Source organism: Mercenaria mercenaria, chromosome 11 (genome assembly GCF_021730395.1).
Source record: "Mercenaria mercenaria strain notata chromosome 11, MADL_Memer_1, whole genome shotgun sequence".
In the NCBI taxonomy this organism is placed as follows: Eukaryota; Metazoa; Mollusca; class Bivalvia; order Venerida; family Veneridae; genus Mercenaria; species Mercenaria mercenaria.
This window is the reverse complement of record NC_069371.1, coordinates 67,470,442-67,496,387: the sequence shown is the minus strand read 5'-3', so window position 1 is coordinate 67,496,387 and position 25,946 is coordinate 67,470,442. Positions and strand designations below refer to the sequence as shown.

The 25,946-nt window shown below is 34.3% G+C and overlaps 1 protein-coding gene across 4 annotated transcripts in view; it reads left to right on the top strand.

Moving 5' to 3' along the window:
- Positions 1-25,946, top strand: part of LOC128546638 (uncharacterized) — a 40,951-nt gene that overhangs the window by 12,098 nt on the left and 2,907 nt on the right. For 3 of the 4 annotated variants that reach the window (XM_053517640.1, XM_053517637.1, XM_053517638.1), the window contains exons 2-6: positions 4,726-4,859; positions 5,760-8,580; positions 15,734-15,870; positions 16,773-16,868; positions 19,307-19,481. In XM_053517640.1, the coding sequence (XP_053373615.1) occupies positions 8,349-8,580; positions 15,734-15,870; positions 16,773-16,868; positions 19,307-19,481 (640 nt within the window). In that variant the 5' untranslated portion in view covers positions 4,726-4,859; positions 5,760-8,348. Of the gene's footprint in view, positions 1-4,725; positions 4,872-5,759; positions 8,581-15,733; positions 15,871-16,772; positions 16,869-19,306; positions 19,482-25,946 lie in introns of all 4 variants that reach the window. The other variant, XM_053517639.1, reaches the window with a different exon arrangement.

Sequence of the window (25,946 nt, the reverse complement as noted above, 5' to 3'; positions counted from 1 at the left end):
TATAATTACTTCACATTTGTAACTGTTTAAATTATTTGTAATCACATTACATCTAGGTCCTATACTCTTGTAATATTTCGAAATAAATTGCTCATCTCTGACATTTTCTAAAAGCAATAATTTTACGTGTGAAAATTAGTGTTAAAATTTGGTTATTTTCTAAAAGTTATACAAAATAAAAAAAAAAAAAATAACCTTTTTTGCAATGTTATAATGCATGTTGACATGGTATTGAGTCCAGGCAAAAATATTTGGTTTCATTACATTAGATAAATCTGATATTCATTTTCAAGCCGTGTTAGGGATGACAAATGATGAATGCATATATTCAGTGTCTACTGTATTGAAACACTAGACATGTTTGATATATTGTCACGGGTCAAACAAGACTCGCAGATATTACAAGCCGTCTCCCTTGAGGGTTATATTAAAATTTTTAGTATTGAATTTTTGTACATTCGGATATAAATAAATTGACTTTAGTTTTAAGTTTTACTTCCTTAAACCCCTTTCTACATTATATGAGTTGTTTTGACGTTCTAAAATTAAATTGTTTGGGATTTGAAATCTATCTACTGGCTCCGTGAGGCAAATTTAGTAAGAAGGAAAATAATGCCCCTGTCTCTCAGAGATTGTCTGAATACGGATTTCCCATGCTGCATACATGTGATTGATTGTTTTGAACATTATAACAAAAATTATCCATTTGTACATATGAAGTGTTTACTGGTGGTACAACATACCGTTTTCATTGGCAAAATGTGTTATGAATACGGGTCGCCAAAACAGTACTTACTATATGTAAATAGAAAATAGAATCAAACTTCGTTGACATATCAGTTAGATATATATTAAAGAAAATGAAAATATAATTCTTGTATCTTGTTATACCCCACCGATGTAAAGTGGATAGTTATTTTTGTCCATCAAAGACAAATACTCAATTAATGCAAGAAAGCGATTTGTAACCTCAAATGGCACTTCCTTTTAAAGTAACAGGCAATACCATCGACTCATACACCTTTACAAATATAGCAAATGGTATTTACCCCATAGCTTATGATTTGACTGTCAATAACCCAAATGCCATACTTGCGTTCTGAGGCACACATTTTTTCTTAAAATAGCTGAATACGTAGGAAAGTATCGATCCGCTATAGTTTCTTTCTATTGTCACAGCATAAAAACTAAAAGCAAACCTATCAAATGAACAAGAGCGGAAGGGAAGAGTTTTACTTTTTATAGAATCAACTGACATTGATTTTAATTAGTCAGATGACATATCCAGCAAAGATTGCAAATCATGTTCATTTTCTGCAGACAATACAACATCATCGGCATATTGTATGTTAGCTTTTCACTGCTATCCAGGCTATGATAGAGCTATTTTAGTACAAATACACACATTGTGCCTATAATGAAAGAAATGAATACAATAACTTCTGTATCATATTTTTCAAAGATTTACATGGTAAAATACATATTTAGCTGATATTCATTAGCAAATTATTATTACCTCCCTTTACTTCTCTCTGTTGCAGAACCAGGATAGGTTTGGATAAATGAATTTGGAAGCTGAACATTGTCCTACATGTGTAACTTGCCTTTTAGCTAAGATTGCAGAAATGTCAAAATATTGATCAAATGCAAATGTAACACTAGAAATTATATTCAAATCAAAAAGTATAGCCCACTTTTGAATACTTTAACATCAACAAAGGGGAGTTATTTCAAAATTAAACTAATTAATTAAGAAGAGATGCGTTTCTAATAGGGATCGTAACTGGGGCAAACATTATTATTATTATTATTCCTATTCCAACGTGTACGAGTTTAGATCCCAGATATCTGTTCTCTTACAGAGGTACAAATGCATTTCTCTTTCATGTACAATGTAAACGATATATTTTTCTATCATAATTGACCAATTGTCAAAACTGGCAGAAAATAACGATATAATTGTTAATGAACAAAATGGCTTCTAGAAGAAGAGAAAGTCTGTAGACCATGTCATAGTAATAGTATTGATAAAGAAAAAAACTTAAAAGTCGAGTTTTTGTGCTTTCCTTGATTTTCGGGAAAACAGGAATTTACTGATAGAAATATTCTGTGGAGGAAATGTACGAAATATGTTCAAAGCATTAAAGTCATAGAAGCACTGTGTCTCATCTTGTACAAAATGAAATAGAATTAACAAAAGCTGGTTTGATGTACACTGCGGGCTACCTCAAGGTTGTTTCCTGCCAATCCTGCTCATAAATTATTTAATTATACAAACCTTATTGACAACGAGTAACAAACTTTTATTCTAACACGATCCGCAGCAATTGCTATATAAACATATAGCGAAATCGCCTATACATGAATCTACGATAAAATATGGATGGCTGTTACATTTCACCCCCCTATGATTGTAACATAAGAGATTCTACTTCAGTTCCATTACATACGAATTATTTCAGGGCCAAACGGTTGAAAACAGCATTTCAAAAACATAAATATAATAAAAAGTCATACTGACCTATGTGTAGGTCCATAAAACACGCTCTGATCTCTACGAGCGAATTCAATTAGCTTAATTATGATTCAGCGGTGACGTCATAAATGTATGACATAAAGTATGACGTCATATTGATGTGACGTCATATAAAAGTTAATATCGTCACTCGTAATACAGGGTCAACTCGCCTATTTTGATGATTCTGTTCATAATTAGTTTGCGAGCTGTTAGATTCCTAATTTATAAAAACTTCTCAAAATTCTGATAAAAAAGAAACAAATATATATACGTTCCATTGGCTATGCAACACTGTCTAACCATAGGGGGTAAATTGTAACAGCATATGACCCGAATGACGAATTACGCTGAAAATGTAGTACTGTAAAATGCGAATTATTTACGTTGTTAGAATCGAAATAATAAATATGTTCCAATAATTTTATCAATTAATAAAACATGGGCAGTCGTTTGGATGCGAATAATTAAATCACTCGTGCTGCGCACTCGTGATTTAATTATTACGCATCCAAACTCCTGCCCATATTTTATTAACTGATAAAATATAGGAACAGATTTATTATTTCTTAAACATTAAATTTAATTTGAGGAGAACCTATACCTTATCAATATATTTCAAACTACAGGTTGGTAATGTTTTAAAAGTACATGAATCAAGTGTCAACGAATTGATACAGAAATACCAATTTCTTCCCTAAAATCCTATCTGGCCGCTAAAATCAGGTCTTCACATCTTGGGGCCATTCTTCAGGATTACAAGAGAATAAGAATTCTCAAAAATCTACAAGTCTACAAATTCAGTAAACAGAATGTAATTAAAATACCATATTTGGCAAGTCAGCAACATTTCAGTCCTGAAAAATATCTTTAGATTTTTTTTTTTAAATCTATTTCGTTGGCCTGCTCAAGCCAACAAAGAAATTACCTAACAAAATGTAAACAAAGGGTCATTTTTCATGATTACTCTGAAGCTACTCAATGACATGTCCTTTAACTCGCATAAATGTTAAGTCACATATTCACAGTATAATGAAATAGAAACATCATTGGTGTGTTCAAGCCTCACTCGGGACGTTGAATTCTTCATGTAAGGAAGCCATCCAGCTGGCTTACGGAAGGTCCGTAGTTCTACCCAGGTGCCCGCTTGTGATGAAATAATGCACGGAGGGGCACCTGGGGTCTTCCTCCACCATTAAAGCCAGAGTCGCCATATGACCTACCATGTGTCGGTGCGACGTTAAATCCAAAAAGAAACATGATTGAAAAACTGAAATATGCATTTAGGTGCGGGTATTTACAAGTACCTCCATAGGAATAATGATGGCTGTTATCATACATTCCATGAAATGCGCGGTAAAGTCTACGTTGTTTTAGCTCACCTGTCACGTAGTGACACGGTGAGCTTTTGTGATCGCATTTTGTCCTTCGTCAGTCCGTCTGTCCGTCCGTAGACACAATATTGTGCGCACCAACTCTTCTCATCCCCTTGACACAATTTAATGAAACTTCACACAAGTGATCAGTAACAGTAGTTGTGCATGGTGCATGTTAGGTTCTTCCGAAATTTAAATTTGCTGAGTTACGGTACTTTGTTTTTTGTTACTATACTATATACATTCAGTCTGCAATCTTGTGCGCATCATCTCTCCTCATCCCCTGGACACAATTTCATGAAACATAAGTGATCAGTAATTGCGCATGGTGCGTGTTAGGTTCTTTCAGAAAAAAATTACAGAGTTACGGGACTTTGTTTTTTTTATTGTACTATATACATAGAGTCTGCATATGCAATCTTGTGCGCGCCTAATCTCCTGACCCCATGCCACAATTGAATGAAACTTAACACAAGTGATCAGTAGTAATCCTAGTTGTGCTTGGTGCATGTTAGGCTCTTTCATAAAAATATTCTGCACAGTTATAGGACTTTGTTTTTTGTTAATGTACTATAGACATACTATATTGCTTATGCAATCTTGTACGCACCTAATCTCCCGAACCATTGCACACAATTTCATAAAACTTCACATAAGTGATCAGTACCAACCTTACTTGTGCATGGTGCATATAAGGTTCTTTCAGAAAAAATATTCTGCACAGTTATGGGACTTTCATCACCTTCAGTGATAGGTCTAGTTAGAATATAACTTGATGTATTTACAACAATAGGTTATTGTGACTTTATAATGAAACGTTTTCTTTGTATTTAGGTAATAAACAATCGGTACAGACACATTTAAATGAACTGAACATCCAGCTGCAAGGTCAGGTTGGATATAGCGATACAAACAAAACACCAACAACTCGAGATCCACCTTTCGAGCCAAATGCCGTCAATCCCAATGTAAGTGGACAGGTAATAATTATATGCTGAAATGGTGAACCCTGGTCAACCACGTTTAAGAAGAAAGATAACTCTGAAACTGGAGAACATTTCTATAGGAATGAAAACTGCAGTGTACAAACCTATAGATAGTTTTTGCATTAACTTTAGATAAGTGTTCATTTAGTAACCCTGTAGGGGCCTACCTTTAATTTTTTGAAACATATCTCCATACAGACTACTGATATTTTAACTTTTAGCATATAATACTTCATAACAAACATGAATGTATCTAACGTTAGTACAAATGAATTTGTCTTTAATATATTACTGACCTAGACTACATGATTACTATGCTTGATAGCATGACTATAAAAACCATTTTTGTGTGCTCTGCATTTAGTCTTTATTGTGTATGTAATGCTTAGTGAACTGTCACTCACGGCTAATATACTCTCCTCGTCTTGTAAAAAATATTTTTCAAACTTCCATATCTGAAAATGCAGCATCGGGGCTGGAGTTTGTTCTAGCTATAAGCTGATACTTGTTAACTGTTGCATGTCTTGAGAATTATTTGGTGTTAAATTTTGTCAGAATTTTTTTTTTAAAATCTGTATGCTTTATTCTGAAGCAATTTTTATATAATTTCATAAGCAGATCTATATTATGACATGTAGCAGTTTCATGAAAATAATAAAAAAAATGCTTTTTCGCTGATATATATGGCTGTTTTAATAGAAGCAGGGGTTTAGGGAAAAAATTGCCTGAAGATCTATCAGCTGTGAGTGGTACCTGTTTTTAAAAATTGACCGTTTTGCATGTAAGCTTCTGTTTTTACCAAAAATTATGCATGACCTATTGTTTCATCAAAACTTATGTCTGACCTACTGTTGTTTGCTTTTTCACCCTTGAAACACACAGTTTGATGGAATGGACTTAACCGAGGCTATAAGCGACCTAGATAATTACATTGCTGCTCTGCATGGCGATTTCACTCCTGGCGGTCGGAAATCTAAGGCAAGAGACATGCTTTCTTTTGAGATATCAGCACCATTCACTTTTTACTGCAAACTTATATTGTGGATATAGAATGGATGGCTTTGTTAGTCTGAACTAATTTTAAAACAATACCATAAAAGGAAATGAAAGGAAGATATGGGAGGATAATATAAGTATTAAAATCTATGAATATGATGAATATTTTTTAACCTTACTTTGTAATTTCAAAACTAAGCATTTGTGTCCAAAAATGGGAACATCTTTTTCGATACATTTATCATAGAAGTGTTAGTTTTGTCCTACCATTTTGTGTGTGACTGAAACACTAGAATACTTAGAAGTGATCCTTCTTGAATGGTCACGCTAAAACTGTTGTGAGTTATCCAAACTTTGTCTAGTAATCCCTTGTCATATACATGATATAGTGTCCTAACTTTGATTTAGTAGTAAATAAATTTATTACTATGAGTTGTACATTTAACCTATTTTGTGTGGTTTTTACTGAAAAAAAGTTGAAGTGTTTTATCCAAAAAAAAATCATTTATTTAACTGTGGCAAATCTAATAGTATTATAGTCAGTAACAGTGGTATCACAGTAGAGTTTAGCAATGCTGTATTCAGTTTGTCTGCAAACGTGTAAGAGAGCCATATGCATAGTAATAAATGCCTGGTAATTTATCTGCCAGTACTATAATTAATTAAATAGCTTTGAATCATTACACTACTAGACATGTAAAATTAAAATTTGAGATGGGAATTGATGTCTTAAGACGAACGGAGACTGCATTCTTAGTAACTCAAGCTCTTGCTTGGGCAATACCCAATTGATTGTGTTATATAAGAAAATTTTCCATTGTTAGATAAAGTAGTTGAGGTTGTCACCTTACTTGTTGTTGTAGAGAACCTTTAGTGGTTTATTTGAAAAGTGTTATTACATATTCTTATGGATTGTCTATAAAATAAAAAATCAATAAATAAATAAAGTTTAATTCAGCTGAATGATATTCTACGATTTGCATAGGATTTGAAGTCTAGTATAGACAGTTGCACAATAATATTTCACCCTTTCCCTTTGTTTCCCGTATTGGGTTTAACAGGCAGCTATTTGACTATAGACTTGAGATAATCTCAGATTTAGCAAATTTATTTATGGTTTTTGTAGCATAGTTAATATTTAAAATGTCACAATATGTTTGTTTTGTTCACAGAAGTTTTACCGTGAATATAAAGTGGTGAGAATGTCTGTTGTAATACTGTAGTCTAACATTGAGACCGTCATTCATTATTCTGCTTGTGTCATATATATAAGCTATTTCTATTGAATTCTCGTTTCAAAAATAATGAATTAAGTTCATCAGATGAAATGAATTTCCAAAAAAACCGTTGTAAAAGCAAAAATAATCATGAGAAGTGAATTACCAGATATCAGTTTTCATATCAAATTAGCAAGTTTTGGGTTGGGTTGGAGATAAGTTTTGCAGAAAGGCAAAATGGATTGTGGAATATCTGCCCCAACAAAGTGGTTTGATTCGAGCGGTATATTTTACTTTTGTTGTAATTTGACATTTTTGAGAGTAATTAACCTTTATATATATATATGTTTTGACTTGTTTGTTTTTTCCTTTTGAAAAGGAAATACAATGTTGTTCTTATGATCGTTTTGTCTGCTAGGTCTTCTTAAATCATTCAAGGCAATGAATGAATTTTCAGTATCTGAGTTTTATAAATATTTCAATATTTGACCAGAATGGCAGCAATTTTGTTTCCATGGCAACGTAAAACAAAATGGCTGATTAAATTGGTTTTCAGACATTTATTATGACTGTACTTTCTAAAACCTTTACAATAATTTTTGTAATTTCGCTATCTAGAATGAATAAACAAATGACTGTTGTTGTAATTTAAACTTTATTTTCTAAATTAATAATTCAACAGCATGTATGAAATCGTTCTCAGTTATAAAGGATTTACGGTATAGTTGTTCTTGACTGATAGCTTATCTACTTTTGTTGGCTCAAGAATAAGGATTTCGGATGTTATGTCTTCTTTTGAATTTTGGTTCACAAACTAATGATAAAAAATAATAAAATTACAGTATATGATCACATGTATGTTTAATGTAAAAATGGTTTGTTAAAAGTTTATGATAAAATAACTTTATCCTAGCATAGTTGAAACATCTATACTATTAACATTTTTATATGTATAAACAGAATTTTGTGAGATACATAAAAGTACATCATCACAGGAACAAATATACTTGTGTACTTTTGATGATACTTTTGACTCATTTTTCTTACAAGATATTTTTGAAATTTTGCTGTTCTAGATATGTCAACTGGAATATGTAATAATGTAATGGCCAGGGATTTTTCAGAAATGACCTAATTTCAGGCTTTCGCCTGCCAGAAGTATCCTATATGAGTCTGTTGAAAGTTTTTAAACTGTAACTATTCCTGGTTTTGGGTTTGGACTAAATCACAGGCCTGAGTGTATTTCTAAATAAGGAACATGTTGAAACAGCGAGAGATTTGTATTTTGTTATTTTGCTTCTTTTACATAAAGCAGAATTTGTTGATACAGCTTACATCTGCCATTAAGGAATTAGAGGCTAGCACAGCAGCGCTGGAATGTTTGTACTCAGACAGTACACGAGCCAGTCAGTCGTCTCTCAACAGTTCTAGCGGATATGGTACAATGAACAGTACTGCGGCTGTGTCAGAGGACACGATAGCTAGCTGTGGTAGGTTTTCACAAATAATGTATATAGTATACAGAGGACAATTTAGCAAATTGCACTATGTCCTTATATTGCTTTATACGGCTTTGGACTTTTTTGAATTTTTTCCTTAAAAACGAAATATATTTACTTAGAATATTTTCATAAACAATTTTAAAACCTGTAGACAGAGGTATTTGTTTTTCTTATTTATGACTTGTTCTGGCTGTGATAAAGAGAAGTATGAGTTTTCAAGATCTTTTCATTTTTAGCTCACATGTCACAAAGTGACAAGGTCAGCTTTTGTGATCGCGCAGCGACCGTCGTCCGTAAATTTTTGCTTGTGACAACTCGAGAGGTCAAATTTTTCATGATATCTTTATGAAAGTTGGTCAGAATCTTTATCTTAATAATATCTAGGTCAGGATTGAAATTAGGTCATGTGCTGTTCAAAACTAGCTCAGTAGATCTAAAAATAGAAAAACGTTGTGACCTCTCTAGAGGCCATACTTTTCAATAGATCTTCATGAAGTTTGGTAAGAATGTTCACGTTGATGATATCTAGGTCAAGTTTGAAACTGGGTTACGTGCCTCCAAAACTAGGTCAGTAGGTCAAATAGTACAAAAACCTTGTGAATTCTCTAAAGGCCATATTTTTCATGGAGTCTGTATGAAAGTTGGTCGGAATGTTCATCTTGATAATTTCTAGATCAAGTTCTGAACTGGATTAACTGCGGTCAAAAATAGTAGGTCTAAAAATAGAAAAACCTTGTGACCTGTCTAGTGGCCATACCTTTGAATGGATCTTCATGAAAGTTAGTCAGAATGTTCAGGTTGGTGATGTCTAGATCAAGATTGAAACCGGGTCACATGCCTTAAATAACTAGGTCAAATAATAGAAAAACCTTGTGACCTCTCTAGAGTCCACATTTTTAAGGTATCTGTCTGAAAATTTGCCTGATTGTTTATCTTGATGATGTCTAGTTCAAGTTTTAGACTGGGTCATCTGCGGTTAAAAACTAGTTCAGTAGATCTAAAAAAGGAAAAACATTTTGACCTCTCTAGAGACAATATTTTTCAATGGATCTCCGTGAAAATTGGTCTGAATGTTCACCTTGATGATATCTAGGTAAAGTTTGAAACTGGATCACATGCGGTCAAAACAAGGTCAGTAGTTATAAAAATAGTAAAACTTTGAGACCTCTCTAGATGCCATATTTTTCATGAGATCTTCATGAAAATTGGTGAGAATCTTCATCTTAATGATATCTAGGTCAGATTAAAAACTGGGTTACGTGCCTTTAAAACCTAGGTCATTAGCTCAAATAATAGAAAAAAAATTTGACCTCTCTAGATGCCATATTTTTCATGAGATCTTCATGAAAATTGGTGAGAATGTTTACCTTGGTAATATCTTGCTCAAGTTTAAAACTGGGTTACGTGCCTTTCAAAACTAGGTCATTAGGTCAAATAATAGAAAAACCTTTTGACTTGCCTAGAGGCCATATTCTTCAATGAACCTTCATGAAAATTGGTCAGAATTTTTATCTTGATGATATCTTGGTCATTTCAAAACTGAGGGACACATTAGCTAAAAAATAATAGAAAAAACGACGTCATACTCAGTTCAAAACTGGGTCATGTGGGGACAGGTGAGCGATTCAGGACCATCATGGTCCTCTTGTTCTCACATTGTTTTAAGTATTTTGATCATATGTTGTCTGTTTCTAATTCTCTTTTTCATTTATGCAAAACAGTGACTCTAAAAAAATTAGAAGAGACAAGAATAAGACCTCTAGGCATAATTGTTTCATCTCATCCCAAGAAACTGTCAACAAAACTTTAAAAGAATACCTGACACTATATTACGTCACAAAAAATATGATATTAGATAGAATTTTAAAGTTATACCAAAGTGTGACCTGTCTAAATGGATCCGCATACCAGTATTGTACTTATAAGGGCTGTTTACCTCTCTTCTCAGTATACTGAAATCATCATTATTCGTTGGGGATAAAATTTCGTAGATTTCGTGGTTCAGCCTAACCATGAAATTAAGTCACTGCGAAAAAATGCAAAAAAAAAAATGTAAATTGTACTCAATGTCGCCAAAACATGACACCATAGCCATCCGATCTTGTCCGTAGTTGTGTTGTGTGCATGCGGCAGTACTGACCTGCAGCTTTCTTGTAGTTTATAGAGGCTCCATCAACGATAAACATAGGTATTCGTGGGAACAAAACCGACTATTTTATTCAGACATTTACCCATGGTTTGTTTACGACATGCTGGTCAAAGTAAAAGTAGATACTAAAAATAGTAGTTAGACATAGCTCACGTGACAGATCGCACCAGGCTGCGAATGTTATTTGCGTTTATTCGGCCCCACTCTAAAATGTGTATGCACTATTCTTTATTTTTATGCTTCCCGAAAGGTGAGCATTTAGTTGCGGCTTTGTCCGTCAGTTCGTCCGTCCGTCCGTCGCCCATCCGTTCAAACTTTCTTGTGAACACTTTGCAATCAATTCTAATCAGACTTGCACACTACTTGTATTGACATAATATCTCGGTTCTTTTCGAAACCTGGCAGATCCCATCATGGGTTTCAGAGTTATGCCCCTTAAAGGGCCAAAATTGGCTGTTTTTGGCTTGTGGACACGATAGAGACCACATTTTGCAATCAACTTTAATCAAACTTGTACACAACTTGTATTGGTTCATTCGACAACTTACCAGATCTCATTATGGGTTCCAGAGTTATGGCCCCTTAAAGGGCCAACATTTGCTATTTTGTCTTGTGAACACGATAGAGACAATCAACTTTAATCAAACTTGCACACAACTTGTATTGGTATAATATCTCGGATCCCTTCAAAAACTGGCCAGATCCCGTTATGGGTTCTAGAGTGAAATGGCCAAGATTTGCTCATTTGGCTTTTGCAGCAATATTGAGACTTCATTTATGGTTTGATCTGGTACAAACTTGCAAGATATCTTCAACTACATTAAATCTGTGATTCCATGATGAATCTGTCAGATTCAATCACTGGTTCCCGAGTTACGGCCCTGAATGACCCTTGAAAGAGCCAAAATTTGTTAATTTTTATTTATTTATTTATTTTGTTGGGTTTAACGTCGCACCGACACATTTTTAGGTCATATGGCGACTTCCCAGCTTCAATGGTGGAGGAAGACCCCAGGTGCCCCTCCGTGCACTATTTCATCACGAGCGGGCACCTGGGTAGAACCACCGACCTTCCGTAAGCCAGCTGGGTGGCTTCCTCATGTTAATTTTTACCTTGTGAACACAATAGAAGTTACATTTGTATATTTGATTTTAACAACACTTATACACAACTTAAGTCACAATAAGATCTCTGCTCCTTACGAAAACCGGCTAGATTCCATTATGGGTTCTAGAGTTTTCTACTTTGGCCCTTCCAGCCATATAGAGGTTTCATTTATGCTTGGATTTTATATCAACTTGCACAGATCTTGATGATCTCTAGGCCTGGAGTGAAACTGGTTCATGTCGGGTCAAAAGCTAGGTCGTCAGGTCTAATCAAAGGAAAAGCTTGTTAATAACCAATAGGCCACATTTATGACTTTTATCTTCATGAAACTTGGTCAGAATGTTTATCTTGATGATCTTTTGGCCAAGTTTGAAACTGGGTTATATTGGATCAAAAAGAAGGTCACACGGTCAGATCAAATTATAAGCTGATTAACACTTTAGAGGCCACATTTATGACCCTATCTTCATGAAACCTGGTCAGAATGTTTATCTTGATGATTCCTAGGCCAAGTTTGAAACTGGGTCATATGGATCAAAAACTAGGTCAACCGGTCAAATCAAAGGAAAAGCTGGATAACACTCTTGTTCATTTGATGCGCATGATCTTGATCAGAATGTTTGTCTGCATGAAATATTGGATGAATTTTTACCTGGGTCATGTGGGGTCAAACCTACGTCACAAGGTCAAATTAAAGAATAAGCTTGTTTACATATTTTTATTCTGTCTGCATAAAACTTGGTCAGAATGTTTGTTATCATGAAGTTTTTAAGATACAGCCTTTAAATTTGGTTGACATGTACAATTTTGCACACCGGTCTTAAAACTTAAGACTTAAGACTTTCAGTGACCATTAATGTGACCTACTGACCTACTTTCTTGTTTTTTTAAAGATACAGCCTTGAAATTTGGATGACAAGAACAGACACACCGGTGTAAAAAGGGGACATTCGGTGGCCATGAATGTGACCTACTGACTTACTTTCTTGTTTGTTAAGATACAGCCTTGAAATTTGAATGACATGTACAGTTTTGCACACCGATCTTAAAACTGACTTTCAGTGACTATAAATATGACCTACCGACCTACTTTTTTAATATTATAGAGGCCGTATTGATGACCCTTTTTTCATGAAATTTGGTATGAATGACTATCTTGATGATTCTTAGGCCAAGTTCGAAACTGGGTCATGTGAGATCACCATTTAAATCAAAGGAGAAGATTTGTAACACTGTAGGGGCCACATTTATGGCCCTACTTTCATGCAATTTGGTCAGAATCTTTATCTTCATGATCCCAAGGTCAAGTTTAACAGGTGAGCAATATAGGGTCATCATGACCCTCTTATTTCACGTTAACATCATTTCCGTTTGAATTATCCGTTTTGGGGCCGTAATACATTTACGCTTTGCCACGGAACGTGCATAAACAAAAATATGTTTTAACAGCACGTGAGCGCGAGAACCTCTCAGTTAACACACGTTTTCTCTCCTGTTAAAACACCCCGAAAAGATTTATTAACAGCAGTTTGCATGCTAGAATATAGGACTAATAAATGAATATGATAAACTGTTTGATCACTCTGCAAGAATCAGATGGAATACATTTGATGTCAAAATTATATTACTTCACTCGTGATGGTTGTATGTATTGTAAGTTATCCTAACTTTCAACATCTTGCAGTGGAATTCTTTTGTCTCTACTATTTGCAAACCCTACATTCCATGACAACAAAGAACGATCTGAAAAAGACGTTGGCTCAACACTATTTCTTCTATAAACCTTTTGTTTGTACATGTAGTAAGTCCTGATGAGCGTGTACTTGTAAATTGAGAAATTGTACCGAGATTTTCGTGCTGTGCAATACAACAATCTACTTCGGCATAACCTTTATACAATGGTGCAGTCAAGCATTACTTCCATTTGATTAAAATGCACATATAGCTATCCATCAAAAGTTCTGATAAACTATCATCACATGCACTCCTCTGGGAGAGATACATTACAATGTAAGCCAAACCTCAACGATGTCATGTTTCAAACATTCACCGACACATGTGGCCAATTACGAGACCTCTCTTTACAGCTATACGCTCATTTTGAAGAAAAGTATGTTCTACGGTAAAGACAGGTTCTATCATGCAATTCGAAACAACTGTATGACTTGTTAAACTTAAATAGCAAAATATCTACCCTATATTACATACTAAAACTGAAACCGGAAGTATAATTTAGCTAGATATATTGATTTCACATTGTTGAGCAATTACAAATATGTACAATCCATTATATGTTGTCACTTGCAGATGCCTTTCTGTATCTATATTTTTATGTACAACATCCTGTCATATTCACTAGTTTAGCATATATTTGTACAAATGTCATATTGATGCAAACTCTACACAATTGTTGCAACATCTCACCGAAAACTAAACAGAGTTACTGTTTCTCATTTACTGTGTTACTATCTATCACCGACGGGGATTCCATTTGAGGAAGATGAAAGCGTACGCATTAAACACACGATATATGTAGAGACTAACAATTTTCAATCATTTAGTAGGCAAGATATGATAAAATAGTATCTAAATGTATATTTAGGGTAAATTCATAAAGACATTTATTTGTTCATGGCAAAACAGTTGCCAAATGCTGCAAGTGCAAGAAATCAAATTCAGATGTGTTAGACCTTAGACATCACGCATTGTCAATTTATGAAAGGTTTAAAAATATGGCAACTTTCTTACAAGCACTTCAACAACATATTTGCCCTAAAAGTGTGTTTAAACAGAGCATTCAAAACTAAACATGTGAGATAGGTGCAAAGACAAACGCCTAGATTCAAGACCTTATGCGTGTAATACATGTTGTAAAGGTTTCGGTTGTACGACAAGCTCATATAGCGTTGGTATCATTTGAAAGTGTTATGTCTACTAGAAAAGAAAATATAAATAACGTGACAAAGATATGTTACAGAATTTCTTATTTTCATTTTATGGTTTTAAACGATACTTCAACAGAAATCCAGTTATTACAGTGTAAGGTTTATCATTTCGCAGTCAAATAACCTGAATGTATTGATTCGTGCATATTATTCATTGTAATAATTATTACTTATTCTTATTCAGCAGACAAAACTCTTTCAGATGGTACATAAAAGCTTATCAATTTCAATGTATCTTCTTAACCACTGCCCCTATTATCATCGAAATTTACGTAAGGGTATAGGAATGAATTAGATATCCCGTACTTTAGGGTCACTTGTCTTAAAGGCCAATGTCTCAGGGGGCAAATACTTTAATAGTGTCGGCAAAGGTTTTTTGGGAGCTTCACACTTTTATTATCATTTTTAAATGCTGTCCTTATCATTCTCAAACGGGGCAGAGATTCAAGAGTTCAGGGTCAGATACCTCGCAGGCTCACTGTGGTCAACAAACGTAATAGGGCTGGTTTAAGTTTAACAGCAAGTCTTTTTAATTTCACAATATCTACTTTCCCTATGGTCATCAAATCTCTCAAAACGGTTAATTAATAGTTAAAAGTTTTATGGCGCCCTGCTCAATTTAGCTAAGACGCATAACGTTTCCTAATACTAGTAGCCATCATATCCACACGTCTAAAGCCTACCCCCAATTCGAACGCTTACCAATCGTTCCTTTATACCCGCAAAACCCCAACTTCCCACTCATTACACCCTCGCCCCACGAAACATAAGAAATAAAAACACCGCCTTACCTCATATTTCCATTTACTTATATTTTATTCCTCATACATATATTCACATTCACCACCTTCAGTCATAGCTGTAGTTAGAATATAACTTTATATATTTATAGCAATAGGTTATTGTGACTTTGTAATGAAATGTTTTCATTGTATTTAGTTGAACAACCGGTAAATGCAAACTTGAATGAACTGAATGTCCAAATGCAGGGTCAGGGTGGGGATAGCGATACAGACAAAGCACCAAAGACAGTCACTCGAGATCCACCTTTCGAGCCAAATGCCGCCAATCCCAAGGTAAGTGGACAGGTAATAATTATATGCTGAAATGGTGAACCCTGGTCCACCGCGTTTAAGAAGAAAGATAACTCTGAAACTGGAGAACATTTCTATAGGTATGAAAACTGCAGTGTACAAATGTATAGTTTTTACATTAACTTTAGATACAAGTGTTTATTTAGTAACCCTGTAGGGGCCTACCTTTAATTTTTGGGAACATATCTCCATACAGACTATTGATATTTTAACTTTTAGCATATAATAAGTACTTCATAACAAACATGAATGTATCTAGCGTTAGTACAAATGAATTTGTCTTTAATATATTACTGACCTAGACTACATGATTACTATTCTTGAAAGCATGACTATAAAAACCATTTTTGTGTACTCCGCATTTAGTCTTTATTGTGTATGTAATGCTTAGTGGACTGTCACTCACGGCTGATATACTCTCCTGGTCTTGTAAAAAATATTTTTCAAACTTCCATATCTGAAAATGCAGCATCGGGGCTGGAGTTTGTTCTACATATAAGCTCATACTTGTTAACATGTACATGTCTTGAGAATTATTTGGTGTTGAATTTAATCAGAAGTTAAAAAAAGAAATCTGTATCCTTTATTCTAAAGCACTTTTTATGTAATTTCAAAAGCAGACATATATTATGACATGTAGCATTTTCATGAAAATAATATAAAAAAATACTTTTTCGCTCGTATAAATGGCTGTTCTAATAGAAGCAGGGGCTTGGGGATAAAATTGCCTGAAGATCTGTCAGCTGTGAGTGGTACCTGTTTCTAAAATTTGATCATTTTGCAGGTAAGCCTCTGTTTTTACCAAAAATTATGCATGACCTACTGTTTCATCAAAACTTATGTCTGACCTACTGTTGTTTGCTTTTTCGCCTTGAAACACACAGTATGATGGAATGGACTTAATTGAGGCTATAAGCGACCTATATAATTACATAGCTGCTCGGCATGGCGATTTCACTCCTGGCAATCGGGAGTATAAGGTAAGAGACATGCTTTCTTTTGAAATATCAGCACAATTCCCTGAGAACTTTTTCCTGCAAACTTAAAATGTAGATATAGAATGAATGGCTTTGTTAGTCTGAACTAATTTTAAAACAATACCAAAAAAGAAATATCATACAAGTGTTAGTTTTGTCCTACCATTTTGTGTGTTACTGAAACACTGGAATACTTACAAAGTGATCCTTCTTGAATGGTCACGCTAGAACTGTTGTGAGTTATTCATACTTTGTCTAGTAATCCCTTATCATATAGTGTCCTATCTTTGATTTAGTAGTAAATAAATTTATTAGTGTGAATTGTTCATTTAATTATTTGTGTGTGTTTTTATAGAAGAAATTTTATCCAAAAAAATCATTTATTTAACTGTGGCAAATTTAATAGTACTCTGTCAATAACAGTAGTATCACAGTAGATTTTGGCAATGCTGTTTTCAGTTTGTCTGCAAATATGAAAGAGAGCCATATGCATAGTAATAAATGCCTGGTAATTTATCTGCCAGTACTATAACTAATTAAATAGCTTTGAATCATTACACTACTAGACATGTAAAATTAAAATTTGAGATGGGAATTGATGTCTTAAGACGAACGGAGACTGCATTCTTAGTAACTCAAGCTCTTGCTTGAGCAATACCCAATTAATTGTTTTATATAAGAAAATTTTCCATTGTTAGATAAAGTAGTTGAGGTTGTCACCTTACTTGTTGCTGTAGAGAACCTTTAGTGGCTTATTTGAAAAGCGTTATTGCATATTCTTATGCGTTGTCCATAAAGTAAGATAAAAAAAAAATAGTTGAATTCAGTTGAATGGTATTCTAAGATTGGTCCCCAAGATTTGCATAATATTTAAAATCTAGTGTAGAAAGTTGCACAATGATATTCCAATCTTTCCCTTTGTTTCCCGTATTTGTTTTAACAGGCAGTTATTTGACTATAGACTTGAGATAATCTCAGATTTAGCAAATTTATTGATTGATTTTGTAGCATGGTTATTATTTAATTACACAATGTCACAATATGTTTGTTTTGTTCACAGAAGTTTTACCGGGGATATAAAGTAGTGAACATGTCTGTTGTAATACTGTAGTCTAACATTGTGATCGTCATTCATTATTCTGCTTGTGTCATATTTATCAGCATTTTTTATTGAATTATCGTTTCAAAAATGAATAAGGATCATCAGTTGAAATGAATTTTCAAAAAACCGTTTTAAAAGCAAAAATAATCATGAGAAGTGATTTACCAGATATCAGTTTTCAAAGCAAATTAACAAGTTTTGGGTTGGGTGGGAGATATGTTTTGCAGAAAGTCAAAATGGATTGTGGATTACCTGCCCCAACAAAGTGGTTTGATTGGAGCGGTATAGTTTGCCTTTGTTGTAATTTGACATTTTTTGAGAGTAATTGACCTGAATATATATAATTTAGACTTGTTTGTTTTTCCTCTTTAAAACGAAATACAGTGTTGTTCTTATGATCATTTTGTCTGCTAGGTCTTCTTAAATCATTTACGGCAATGAAAGAATTTTCATAATCTGAGTTTGATAAATATTTCAATATTTGATCAAAATGGCAGCAATTTTGTTTCCATGGCATCGTAAAACAAAATGGCTGATTAAATTGGTTTTCAGACATTTATTATGACTGTACTTTCTAAAATCTTTAAAATAATATCTGTAATTTCGCCATCTAGAATGAAAAAAAATGTCTGTTGTTGTAATTTAAACTTTATTAACTACAGAAATAGTGTATTTAAAAAAATATTTTCTAAATCAAAAATTCAATGGCATGTATAAAATCATACTCAGTAATAAAGGATTTACTGTATAGTAGTTCTTGACTGATAGCTTATCTACTTTTGTTGGCTCGAGAATAACGATTTCAGATGTTATGTCCTCTTTTGAATTTTGGTTCACAAACTAATGATAAAAAAATAATAAAAATACGGTATATTATCATATGTATGTTTAATGTAAAAATTGTTTGTTAAAAGTTTATGATAAAATAACTTCATACTAGGATAGGTTAAACATCTATACTATTAACATTTTTATATGTATAAACAGAATTTTGTGAGATACATAAAAGTACATCATCACAGGAACAAATATACTTGTGTACTTTTGATGATACTTTTGACTCACTTTTCTTACAAGATATTTTTGAAATTTTGCTGTTCTAGATATGTCAACTGGAATATGTAATAATGTAATGGCCAGGTATTTTTCAGAAATGACCTAATTTCAGGCTTTCGCCTGCCAGAATTATCCTATATTAGTCTGTTTAAAGTATTTAGACTGTAAATATTCATGCTTTTGGGTTTTGACTAAATCACAGGCCTGAGTGTATTACTAAATAAGGAACATGTTGAAACAGCGAGAGATTTATATTTCGTTATTTAGCTTCTTTTGCATACAGGAGAATTTGTTGTTAGAGCTGGCAGCTACCATTAAGGAATTAGAGGCTAGCACAGCGCTGGAATGTTCGTACTCAGACAGTACACGAGCCAGTCAGTTATCTCTCAACAGTTCTAGCGGATATGGTACAATGAACAGTACTCCGGCTGTGTCAGTGGACACATTAGCTAGCTGTGGTAGGTTTCTTCACAAATAATGTATATAGTATACAGAGGGCAATTTAGCAATTTGCACTCTGTCATATTGCTTTATAGAGTTTTACGGCTTTAAAATTTTTCCTTCAAAACGAGATATATTTACTCAGACTATTTTCATATACAATTTTACAAACTGTAGACATAGGTATTTGTTTTTCTTACTTATGACTTGTTCTGGCTGTGATAAAGAGAAGCATGAGTTTTCCTGTTATTTATCTTTTCATTTTCAGCTCACATGTCACAAAGTGACAAGGTCAGCTTCTGTGATCGCGCAGCGTCCGTCGTCCGTCGCCCATACGTCCGTAAACTTTTGCTTGTGACCACTCTAGAGGTCACATTTTCATGGGATCTTGATGAAAGTTGGTCAGAATCTTTATCTTGATGATATCTTGTTGAAGTTTGAAGCTAGGTCACGTGCGGTCCAAAACTAGCTCAGTAGGTCTAAAGTTAGAAAAACGTTGTGACCTCTCTAGAGGCCATACGTTTCAATGGATCTGCATGAAAGTTGGACTGAATGTTCACCTTAATGATATCAAGGTCAAGTTTGAAACTGGGTTACGTGCCGTCCAAAACTAGGTCAGTAGGTTTAATAATTATAAAAATCTGTGAATTTTCTAGAGGCCATATTTTTCATGGAATCTGTATGAAAGTTGGTCGGAATGTTCATCTTGATAATTTCTAGATCAAGTTCTAAACTGAATTAACTGCGGTCAAAAACTAGGTCAGTAGGTCTTAAAATTGAAAAGATTGATGACCTCTCTAGAGGCCGTACTTTTGAATGGATTTTCATGAATTTTGGTCAGAATGTTCAGCTTGATGAGGTCTAGATTAAGTATGAAACTGGGTTACATGCCGTTAATAACTAAGACACTAGGTCAAATACTACAAAAACATTTTGACCTTTCTAGAGGCCATATTTTTCAATGGATATTCATGAAAATTGGTCTGAATATTCACCTTGATAATTTCTAGAAAAAGTTTGAAACCGGGTCACATGTGGTCAAAAACTAGGTCAGTAGGTACAAAAATACAAAAACCTTGTGACCTCTCTAGAGTCCATACTTTTCATGAGATCTTCATAAAAATTGGTGAGAATGTTTACCTTGATCATATCTAGGTCAAGTTCAAAACTGGGTCACGTGCCTTTAAAAACTAGGTCATTAGGTCAAACAATAGAAAAACCTGGTGACCTCTCTAGAGGTCATATTTTTCAATGGATCTTTATGAACATTGGTTAGAATTTTTATCTTGATGATATCTAGATCAAGTTCAAAACTGGGTTACATTAGCTCAAAAACTAGGTCACTATGTCAAATTAACGACGTCATACTCAGTTGAAAACTGGGTCATGTTGGGACATTTGAGCGATTCAGGACCATCATTGTCCTCTTGTTCTCACATTGTTTTAAGTATTTTGATCATATGTTGTCTGTTTCTATTTTGTTCTCTTTCTTATTATGCAAAAAAATTGAATCTGAAAAATTAGAAGAGACAAGAATAAAACCTCTAGGCATAATTGTTTCATCTCATCCCAAGAAACTGTCAACAAAACTTTAAAAGAATTACTGGCACTATATTACGTCACAAGAAAATGTGATATTAGATAGAATCTCAAAGTTATACCAAAGTGTGACCTGTCTAAATGGATCCGTATACAAGTATTGTACTTATAAGGGCTGTTTACCTCTCTTCTCAGTATACTGAAATCATCATTATTCGTTGGGGATAAATTTTCATGGATTTCGTGCTTCAGCCTAACTATCAAATTAAGTCCCTGCGACAAAATATGTTCAAAGTAATGTACTCCGTGTCGCCAAAACATGACACCATAGCCATGCGATCTGGTCCGTAGTTGTGTGCATGCGGCAGTACTGACCTGCAGCTTTCGTGTAGATTATGGAGGCTCCATCAACGATAAACATAGGTATGCGTCGGAATTAAACCGACTATTTTATTCGGACATTTACCCGTGGTTTGTTTACGACATGCTTGTTAAAGTAAAAGTAGATACTAAAAATAGTAGTTTGACATCGTGTCACGTGGCAGATGGCACCATGCTGCGAATGTTATTTGCATTTATTCGGTCCCGCTCTAAAATGTTTATACACTAGGCTTTATTTTTATGCTTCCCGAAAGGTGAGCATATAGTTGCCGCTTTGTCCGTCGTCTGTCCGTTCAGAATTTCTTGTAAACATTTTGCAATCAATTTTAATTAGACTTGCACACAACTTGTATTGGCATACTATCTCGATTCCTTTCAAACCTGGCAGATCCCATCATGGGTTTCAGAGTTATGGCCCCTTAAAAGGCCAGAAATTGCTGTTTTTGGCTTGTGAATACGATATAGACTACATTTTGCAATCAACTTCCATCAAACTTTTAGACAAGTTGTATTGGTATAATATCTCGGTTTCCTTCGACAACTGGCCAGATCCCATTATGGGTTCTAGAGTTATGGCCCCTTAAACGGCCAAAATTTGCTATTTTTGTTTGTGAACACGATAGTGACCACATTATGCAATCAACTTTAATCAAACTTGCACACAGCTTGTATTGGCATAATATCTCAGATCCCTTCAAAAACTGGCCAGATCCCGTCATGGGTTCTAGAGTTATGGCCCCTTAAATGGCCAAAATTTGCTAATTTGGTTTTTGCAGCCATATATAAACTTCATTTATGGTTATATTTGATACAAACTTGCAAGATATCTTCAGCAACAATGAATCTGAGATCACATGATGAATCTCTCAGATCCAATCATAGGTTTCCGAGTTACGGCCCCTGAATGACCCTTGAAAGAGTCAAAATTTGTTAATTTTTACTTTGTTAACACAATAGAAGTGACATTTTATATTTCATTTTAACAACACTTACACACAACTTAAGTCACAATAAGATCTCTGCTCCTTACGAAAACCGGCTAGATGGGTTCTAAAGTTTTCTACTTTGGCACTTCCAGCCATATAGAGGTTTCATTTATGCTTGGATTTTATATAAACTTGCACAGATCTTGATGATCTCTAGGCCTGGATTGAAACTGGGTCATGTCGGGTCAAAACGTAGGTTATCAGGTCTAATCAAAGAAAAAGCTTGGTAATAACCAAGAGGCCGCATGTATGACCATATCTTCATGAAATTCGGTCAGAATATTTATCTTGATGATTTCTGGGCCAAGTTTGAAACTGGGTTATATTGGATAAAAAAAAATAGGTCACCCGTTCAAATTAAATGATCAGATTATTAACACTTTAGAAGCCACATTTATGATCCTATCTTCATGAAACTTGATCAGAATGTTTATTTTGATGATTCCTATGCCAAGTTCGAAACTGGGTCATATGGGTTAAAAACTAGGTCACCCGGTCAAATAAAAGGAAAAGCTTGTTAACACACTTGTTCATTTGATGTGCATTTGATGTGCATGATCTTGGTCAGAATGTTTGTCTGCATGAAATATCAGAAGAACTTTTACCTGGGTCATGTGGGCTCAAAAACTAGGTCACAAGGCCAAATAAAAGAATAAACTTGTTTACATTTTTTTTGTTAGATCTGCATAAAACTTGGTCAGAATGTTTGTTAACATGAAGTTTTTAAGATACAGCCTTTAAGTTTGGATGACATGTACAGTTTTGCACACCGGTCTTAAAACTGACTTTCAGTGACCATGAATGTCAACTACTAACCTACTTTCTTGTTTGTTAAGATACAGCATTGAAATTTGGATGACATTTACAGTTTTGCACACCGGTCTTAAAACTGATTTTCAGTGACTACAAACATGACCTACCGACCTACTTTCTTAATAATTCAGAGGCCGTATTGAAAACCCTATTTTCATGAAATTTGGTAAGAATGTTTATCTTGATGATTTTTAGGCCAAATTTGAAACAGGGTCATGTGAGATAAAAAAACTAGGTCACCATTTAAATTAAAGGAAAAGATTTTAAACACTGTAGGGGCCACATTTATGACCCTATCTTCATGCAACTTGGTCAGAATGTTTATCTTGATGATTCCAAGGCCAAGTCTAACAGGTGAGCAATATAGGGTCATCATGACCTTCTTGTTTCACGTTGACATCATTTTCGTTTGAATTATCCGTTTTGGGGCCGTAATACGTTTACGCTTTGCCACGGAACGTGCATGAACAAAAATATGTTTTAACAGCACTTGAGCGCGAGATCATCTCTGTTAACACACGTTTTCTCTCCTCTTAAAACACCCCGAAACGTTACAATAAGAGCAGTTTTATGCTAGAATATAAGACTATTAAATGAATATTATAAATTGTTTGATCACTCTGCAAGAATCAGATGGAATACATTTGATATCAAGATTATATTACTTCACTCATGATGGTTGTACGTATTGTAAGTTATCCTAACTTTCAGCATCTTGCAGTGGATACTTTTATCTGTACTATTTTCCAACCCTACATTCCATGACAACAAAGAACGGTCTGCAAAAATATGTTGGCTCAACACTATTTCTTGTATTTACCTTTCGTTTGTACATGTAGAAAGTCCTGATGAGCGTGTAACTGTAAAATGAGAAATTGTACCGAGATTTTCATGCTGTCCAAACATCAATCTACTTCGGCATAACCTTTATACAGTGGTGCAGTCAAGCATTACTCCAATTTAATTAAAATGCACATAATGCTATCTATCAAATGTTCTGATAAACTATTACCATATGCACTCCTTTGGGAGGGATACGTTACAATGTAAGCCAAATCTCAACGATGTCGTGTTTCAAACATTCACCGACACTTTTATTACGAGACCTCTCTCTCTACAGCTCTACGTTCTTTGTGAAGAAAAGTATGTTCTACGGTAAAGACAGATTTCATAATGCAATTTGAAACAACTGTATGACTTGATTAACTTACATAGCAAAATATCTACCCTATATTACATACTAAAACTGAACACTCATGATGGTTGTATGTATTGTAAGTTATCCTACCTTTCAGCATCTTGCAGTGGATACTTTTATCTGTTCTATTTTCCAACCCTACATTCCAACATTCCATGACAACAAAGAACGGTCTGCAAAAAGACGTTGGCTCAACACTATTTCTTGTATTAACCTTTTGTTTGTACATGTAGTAAGTCCTGATGAGCGTGTAACTGTAAAATGAGAAATTGTACCGAGATTTTCATGCTGTCCAAACATCAATCTACTTCGGCATAACCTTTATACAGTGGTGCAGTCAAGCATTACTCCAATTTAATTAAAATGCACATAATGCTATCTATCAAATGTTCTGATGAACTATCACCATATGCACTCCTCTGGGAGAGGTACGTTACAATGTAAGCCAAATCTCAACGATGTCGTGTTTCAAACATTCACCGACACTTTTATTACGAGACCTCTCTCTACAGCTCTACGTTCTTTGTGAAGAAAATTATGTTCTACGGTAAAGACAGATTTCATAATGCAATTTGAAACAACAGTATGACTTGATAAACTTACATAGCAAAATATCTACCCTATATTACATACTAAAACTGAAACCAAAAGTAAAATTTAGCTAGATATATTGATTTCACATTGATGAGCAATTACATATACAGTTGAAACTCGGTATCTCGAATTTCAAGGGACCGTGCTTTGTTTTCGAGATAACCGAAATCCGAGTTATGAGGAGGGACTTATATGGACGAAATGAGTACACATTACGAAAAGATTTAATAAAAAATAGAAACTGTTTTACACTGTCGGCACTTTATGCGTACACAATTCCGTGCAGTTTGTGTTTATCAGTTTTTAGTTTTAAGAATAAAAATGATACTAACCTCAAATGTTTTTGGGTCAAGTTTCCTTTTTGTACCACGTTTCTCTCCTGGAGGATTGGCAGCATTTCGATCTGACATTTAAAACGAATGATGCTTTCCCCAAAGAAGTTAATGTTTATAAGTCTCATCGCGATTATCTTTAATAATCCTTATTAAAGATCCCACCTGTTCAAACTAATTAATTCATCAGTTGAAATTAAAAGCGATTTTCATAACGTCTCATAAACAAATAACTGCTGATAAAAGAAGTCTAATGTTTACATCAAACAATTATCATTATAGCACGTGCAAACAAGTATGACATCATCTCACTTTGATAAACGCCGCACCTTTGATACGGCATCACGGCTTTCTGGTTAGGCAATAAACATGGACATATGATGAAAACCAACCACATTCACAATGACATGTGTGAAAATTTATCGCATTTTTTTTCTCTTTCCGACTTACCGAGTTTACAATGCATTTGAACTTTAGCGACGGGACTGAAAATCCTTTCGACACACCCGGAGTCTCGGTAAGTCAAATTCGGACGTAACCGAAGTTGAATTGCATAATATAAAGAAGGAAAGTTGACGGGACTTGAAAATTTTTTCGACTTAAGCGGAATTTCGAGGTAAGCGAGTTTGAGATGCCGAA